Here is a 6427-nt window from a genome sequence, read left to right as displayed (position 1 = left end):
GAACCCCTTCCTTGGGGGTCTTGCTCTGCAGCTGAGGGCAGGGCGGCCGAGGGGCACTAGGAGGGCCTTGCTGGCGGCCCAGGGAGGCTTCCTGCTCTCCTTGGCACCTGCCAGTCTGGTGCCCAGGGACCCCGCCTCTAACGGACCTCCTCAGGCAGGGGGCTTCTGTGCCCCTATCTTGAAAAGGGAAACCCAGCAAACAACACAGGAGCTTGCTAGCCTGCTGGCAGGACTAACCCAAACTCAGCCCTCGGACAGCTGATGCCAAACTGCTCTCTCCCCAGGTGTGTCCCCTTTCTTGGGGAGGGAATAGGGAGGCGGTGGCAGCAGCTGCAGAGGGGCTTTGAGGCGGTGGGCCTCGCACGTTCTCAGCAGCAGAAACGCTCCAGCATACACTGGTGGGGCGCCGAGGAGGTCTCGGTGGACGAGAAGTAGGGGTGCGCCAGGGCGGCCTTGGCTGAGATCCGCCGGCTGGGGTCGTACTGCAGGAGTTGCTGTGGAGAGAGGAGGGGAGAGGCTGGGCCCCGGGTGTGGCCAGGGCCCCACAGCCCCAAAGCAGCTGCTTTCAAACCCAGAACCGCCCAAAGCCACTACCTCCCAGCTGGAGAACCAGTTCCAGACACTCCCGGAATCTGGGGACAAAGACTTTGTTCTAGTCCAGCCCTGTTGAGTCACCCCCTGTCTCCTTCATGCTACTGAGGCTGAGTCAGTCTCTCCTCGTCCTTAGAGAGCTTTCCAGGCTCCAGCCCACTTCTAGTCAAGACAGATCTAAGTATCAGGAAGAGGGGCCAAGCACGTCCAGGAAGTATGCTTGAGAGTGGGGCAGAAACAAAAGTCCCTAAACCCAGCTGGGGGGTAGAAGGACCTCCCCACCTTAAAGCAGCCAGGATGGAGGGTGAGGAGTCTTGGTGGGAAGTCCACTCTGCCCCCCAGCACTGGGTTGGGAGGCGCACACAGCCCTCAGGAAAGCTGGGCACACAGCATGAAGATAAACTTGCTGCCCTGCCTTCCTGTGACCCAACATCAGACTCAAGAGAAAAACGTGCTCTGAGTCTTTGGGGGCAAGAATGGATGCCTGGACCCCTCTGGGCATCCTGACCTGGGCCAGCCCAAGGGGTCAAGACGGTACACCTGGAGTGGTGACCAAAGACTGTGGCGGGGGCTGAGGAAGCGGGGAGGCAGCCCGCTTTGAATAATATCCACAGGAAAAAATTACCAAAACACAGGCCAACCAAGAGAAATGGCATATATCACAGTACAGGGCTTCCCAGCGGCAAAGAATCCGCCGGCCAATGCAGGAGACGCGAGAGACCTGGGTTCAATCTCTGCATTGGGACAATCCCCTAGAGTAGGAAATGGCAACCCACTCCAACATTCTTGCCTGACGAATCCCATGGACACAGAAGCCTGGTGGCTACAATCCAAAGGGTCACAGAGAGATGGACACGACTGAGTGACTGAGCACACACATACATCACAGCGTAAAAACAAAGCTAACTGGAAGAGAGCAGTTTTAAAAAGGACGACGAACATTGGACTTTTTGTGGGAGAGGCTTCCAGGTGCAACTGATACACACAGGGACAAGCCAACTGTGTACAGAAGTCAGAAAAGAGCCCGGTTTTGCCCCAGAGGGAGCCAGGGTTACATAAGAGGCTGGATGACAAAGCAGACACTTCTAGCGAGAGCAGCAGCTGGCATGAGGAAGCCTTGGCCTCCCTGCCGCCTACCTGTACCTACCAAGAGCAGGTCCTGGCCCTCGGGCTCCAGGTTGGGCACGACCTCCTCCAGCCCCTTACTGGTCCACTTGGGGAAACTGCCCTTATAATCAGGCAGCTGGGTGACTCCTGGCCACATGGCTTCACTGGGTGTCCCCAGGGTCCGAAAGATACGGAAGAGTTGGTCAATCTCAGAGTCGCCTGGAAACAGGGCTCTGCGGGTCACCTGGAATGGGGAAGGGGAGAAAGCGTGGGGTCTGTTCCCTTGTCATACAGAACCCAGTATCAGATGAGAAGCCAGACCAGGGAGGCACCTTCCAGACATCTTTCCCAGGGCTGTGCTAAAAATCCTGACCTTTTCTGGAAAAAGACCTTTAATGCAATCCCAAACACCCCTTAATCTACTTTTAATAGGAGATTCACAGCCCCCACGTCCCCCCACCCCAGGAGGACCCTGCCTGTGGCCTCCCTCTGGCCATGTTTATCCCTCTGTCTACCATCTCTGCAAAGATGCAACCGATGCTCCAGATATCCACAGCCGTGGAGTAGAACTTGCAGCCCAAGAGGATCTCAGGGGCACGATACCAGAGTGTCACCACCTGGGGGAACAAGAACACAGTATCATTCAGGGTGGCTGGGTGCACAGGTGACCTCCCTTCCCTCCCACTCTGTCCCCTGGTACCTCATGGGTGTAGGTGCGCAGAGGCACCCCGAAGGCTCGAGCCAGTCCAAAGTCAGCCAGCTTGATGGTCCCCAACTCACTGATGAGCAGATTCTGGGGCTTCAAGTCTCGATGGATGACCCGATGCGTGTGGCAGAAGTTCACCCCCTGCAGCAGCTGGAAGAGGTAACTCTGGAACAGTGGGCAAGAGGAAGAAGGAGCTGGCAGAGCGGAGGTGGGCAGGGGCTGACTTGCTGGTCAAACAACGGCCCCCTTGCTGGTCAGCCCGTCCTTCTCCCGGTACCTTGACTAGGTGCAGGGGGAGCTCGGAGGCCGGGGTGGAGTCCATGTACTTCTTCAGGTCCTGGCTAAGGAACTCAAACACCAGGTAAAGCTTCTTCTCGCTGTGAACCACGTCCAGCAGCCTGGCCAAGCGGTACCAGTCAACACGCGGTTCCCAGTCGGGCTGGGACAGGCCCACTGCCCCATCCCCTGCCCACCTCACCTGACGATGTTGGGGTGCTTAAGCTCTTTGAGCAGGGAGATCTCCCTGATGGCAGTGCTTGGGACCCCCTCGGTCTCCCTGGAGGAGAGGAGGGTGCAGCAGTGGAGTGAGAAGCTGGGCAGGGTGCTTCTGCCAGCGGGCTGGGGAGGGTTGGGGGGCTGTTTTATATATAACATAAGGATGGCCCACCTCCTGGGCACGTGCCCTCCTGTGCACGTACTTATCACCCCCAGAGGCCCGGGGCAAAGCCTGGGCAGGGTGAGGATGAATGAGGGCTGCACCCCCACTACGTGAGTGAGCAGCAGTCAGAAAAGGAGTCGAATACAAGACTCTGGGATGAGGGTCAGGCGGATAGCTGGGTCACTCCAAACCAGGGGGTCTCAGAGGCTACTCCAGCACTCACAAATCCAGCCTGATCTTCTTGAGGGCCACGAGCTGCCCGGTCTCCTTGTTCCTGGCCTTGTACACCACCCCATAGGTGCCCTCTCCGATCTTCTCCACCTTCTGGAACATGTCCATGTCCGCAGAGCTGCCCTGGAAACAGAGGGTGCCTGGGGCATTCCCCCCTGTGCCCAGCACCCCTGCTGCCCCGTCAGCCTCACGGCACACCCTTGCTGGGCCCCCCCACCCAGGCGCCCGGGGTTCCTGAGGCCTGTGGCCCCCAGGGCTCACCCTGCTCTGCCGGCCAGGCAGACCAGGTCCAGGCCCGGCTCCCACCCTTTACCCCAGCCCCAGCCCATCCCCAGGAACCTGTCATGGAGGGAGGCTGCAGCCCAGGCCAGGCAGGAACCCTCAGGCCCCAGGAAGCAGCTGCCCCAGAGCTGGGCTACAGAGCGCAGGAGGGTCCAAACTTCCCCTGCCCAGCACCCGCCCCTGCCTGGGTCCCGGCCCCAGGGTGGGAGGCTGCCCAGAGGGGCTGCCCTGGGGGGCCCAGGGTCAACTCGGGGCGGAGGTCAGGGGTCAGGAAGGGCTTCAGAAGTCACAGCGCCGCACTAGGCCGTGTGGCCAGGGTGAGGGGCTGAGCCCTGCCTGTTTGGAGATGCTCGGCCTCCTGAGGGCAGAACCTTGGCAGGAGCGGCCCCCGCTGCGTCCTGGGCCCCTCCACCCGGTCCTGGGCCACCCACCACAGCAGCCTCCCCTCAGGCCCTCAGCCCAGAATTCACCAGAAACCCTGCGATCCTGTGGCCTCTCTGCCAGGCAGGCTGCCTGCTCTGAGGCTCCCCCTCCTGGCCCCTGCCGGCACTGCACCACGTGCACGCACTGCTCAGTCACACCACTAGGCTTTATTCACGGGGACATTCTGGAACTCTCCAGGACCCACACGAGGCCCAGCGCCCGGCCTCAGAGCTCTAGGCTGCCCTCCCCTCGTCTCTCCAGACAAAGGCTGTCACTCGGGGGACGCTCCTGCATCTTCTCTGCAGCAGCTCCAGCATCTGGCCAGGCGGGAAGGTGGCATTCCCAGGAGCTCCTGGTTTGCTCTCTACTGGCCGCTGTCCCTCTCTTGCTGGTACAGCCTCTGCTCCCGGATGGCTTGTTCTAACAAGGGGAGGTTCATTCCTTCCACACACGTCAGCACCCGGGCCTTCACCACGCAGCTTCCGTCTGAAACACACAGACATCAAGACTCAGGCAGGGTCAGCAACGCACCCTTCAGAGGCATTCTGCTTCTCCTCAATTTATCCTCGGTCCTGAGTTTTGACAGAGAGTCTGACAGGGCACAGCTGAGAAGGATGGATACTGGCAACTTGTCTACCTGGGCCTCAGAACTGTTGGGCCCGCCACAAACTACAGACATGGAACTTAGGTGGGTGGCCTGAAAAGTCCACTTCTCCTGGGAGAAGGCCCAGAAAGATGTGGCCGCTGCCCCCCTCTTTTGTCACGCTAACTCCCGCCAGCTTCTCTGCAGGGCTCAAAGGCCCAGATTGAGGAAGGGCGTCTATCACATCCTAGTCCTCCATTTGTACCAGAGGGCCCCTTGGCATCATGGGAATCGAGGCAAAGAGAACCCCACACTGAAAAACAAATTCACCTATTTATTTGGCTGCGCTGGGTCTTGGTTTCGGCACATGGGATCTTCTATCTTCTCTGCGGCGTGTAAACTCTTAGCTGCAGCATGTGGGATCTAGTTCCCTGACCAGGGATCGAACCCAGGCTCTCTGCATTGGGAGCGTGAAGTCTTAGCCACTGGACCACCAGAGAAGTAGCCCCGTTTTTTGTTTTTTTTTTTTTAATGAATACAGTTCCCAACAAACACAGAAGACTTTTAATGATATTAATAAAGCTCCTTAAGTTGTTGTCCCCCTCCCCACCCCCAGCCATGTTGCACAGCATGTTGGATCTTAGTTCCCTGATTACGGATCACACCTGCGCCCCCTGCGTTGGGAGCATGGAGTCTTAACCACTGGACTTCCTGAGAACCCCATATTTAGTCAATCCAAGGGGAGAGTCTAGCCTAATAGGGGCAGATCATCCCACCCTGGACAAGCGGCAGTGGGTGCTTCTAGGAGATGCTGTGGTCACCCAGTGGAGAGGTTTGTCAACGTCCAGGTGACACCAAACAGGAAGGACATCTGGAGTTTGTCCTCCTAACAGTTTGTTTTTGTTTCCACTACGTTCTCTCTGCTCTCTGAGCACGTCAGTGAATACAATAAATGTTCTAGAACATTCTCCAGTCTTCTTTGATGCCGTTTTGAGATAGGAGCATTCTGTGGTTAGAGTCTATGCCTAACCTTCCTTCTAGTCTAGGCCACTTTATTGATTTAACACAGCCTGAGGGCAGAATTCAGAGGCTTCAACTGTCTACATTTCAAACTTTAACACAGTTAAACTGTGTTAAAGACGAACTCGTTTGAAACAAGAGGTTGCCTGTGTGTCATCAGCTTCTGTTGCCCCAGCACTTGGACTGCAAAGGCTGCTAAGCCTAGATCAGGTGGGCATGGGGCTGTCCATCTTTGAAAGGTCTATATAAATGGAATAAAAGAAGAGCATCTTAAGAGCAGGGGTGAGAGAAAGGAGCTGATGAACCCAAAGAAACAGTCATTTAGGGTAATCTCTTCTTGTAAAGATAAAAAGAACCCACAGCAAAGGAAAAGGGGCAGATAAAAAGAGCAACCAGAAGCCAGTGGGTTGAGGTGTGAGTCTGAGATAAGGAAGGGATGATATGGAAAAAACAGACCTTCTTTTAGGAAGTTTGACTGTGGAGGGAGGAGGGTCATAGCTAGGTAGATATAGAGCCAAACTTGATCGCTTATTGTTGTTGCTATTATTTTAATACAGAAGAGACTTAAGTGCTTTATATGCTGGAGGGAAGAACCAGTGGTAACAGGTTAAGGGTTCAGCTGAGAAAGCAAAGCCCCAGCAGGAGGGCCGGTGTTCATCACAGCACAGGGGCGCTGCGCCCCAGGCAGGAGGGAGCCCCCTCTCTCCCAGACTGGAGGAAAGGAGCTACTGATGGGTGCGGTTGTTGTTGTCCTTCAGTCACTAAGGCTCTTGGCAACCCTATGGACTGCAGCACACCAGGCTCCTCGTCCTCCACTGTCTTCCAA

General features: G+C 56.8%; 2 protein-coding genes across 6 annotated transcripts in view; both read right to left on the bottom strand.

The window, feature by feature from the left end:
• Positions 1–4122, bottom strand: CDK3 (cyclin-dependent kinase 3). Of its 3 annotated transcripts, none has more exons than XM_010856193.1 (8): positions 4046–4122; positions 3286–3416; positions 2883–2960; positions 2682–2802; positions 2399–2569; positions 2214–2315; positions 1739–1942; positions 1–494 (listed from the first exon to the last, which is right to left on the bottom strand). In XM_010856193.1, exons 2-8 carry the CDS (start codon positions 3399–3401, stop codon positions 369–371), a joined length of 918 nt encoding a protein of 305 aa, XP_010854495.1. In that variant the 5' UTR covers positions 3402–3416; positions 4046–4122; the 3' UTR covers positions 1–368. The 3 variants fall into 3 exon arrangements, with proteins under 3 accessions (XP_010854495.1, XP_010854494.1, XP_010854493.1); XM_010856192.1 differs by having other exon boundaries at positions 3286–3448; positions 4046–4092; XM_010856191.1 differs by lacking the exon at positions 4046–4122 and having other exon boundaries at positions 3286–3548.
• Positions 4123–4146: 24 nt separating this feature from the next.
• Positions 4147–6427, bottom strand: part of TEN1 (TEN1 CST complex subunit) — a 20659-nt gene continuing 18378 nt past the window's right edge. For all 3 annotated transcript variants that reach the window (XM_010856196.1, XM_010856195.1, XM_010856194.1), the window contains one exon: positions 4147–4484. In XM_010856196.1, the coding sequence (XP_010854498.1) occupies positions 4363–4484 (122 nt within the window). In that variant the 3' untranslated portion in view covers positions 4147–4362. The remainder of the gene's footprint in view (positions 4485–6427) is intronic.

Source organism: Bison bison, unplaced genomic scaffold (genome assembly GCF_000754665.1).
Source record: "Bison bison bison isolate TAMUID 2011002044 unplaced genomic scaffold, Bison_UMD1.0 scf7180017864371, whole genome shotgun sequence".
NCBI lineage: Eukaryota > Metazoa > Chordata > Mammalia > Artiodactyla > Bovidae > Bison > Bison bison.
Note: the sequence above shows the minus strand (reverse complement) of the source record. Positions and strands in the feature narration are given on the sequence as shown.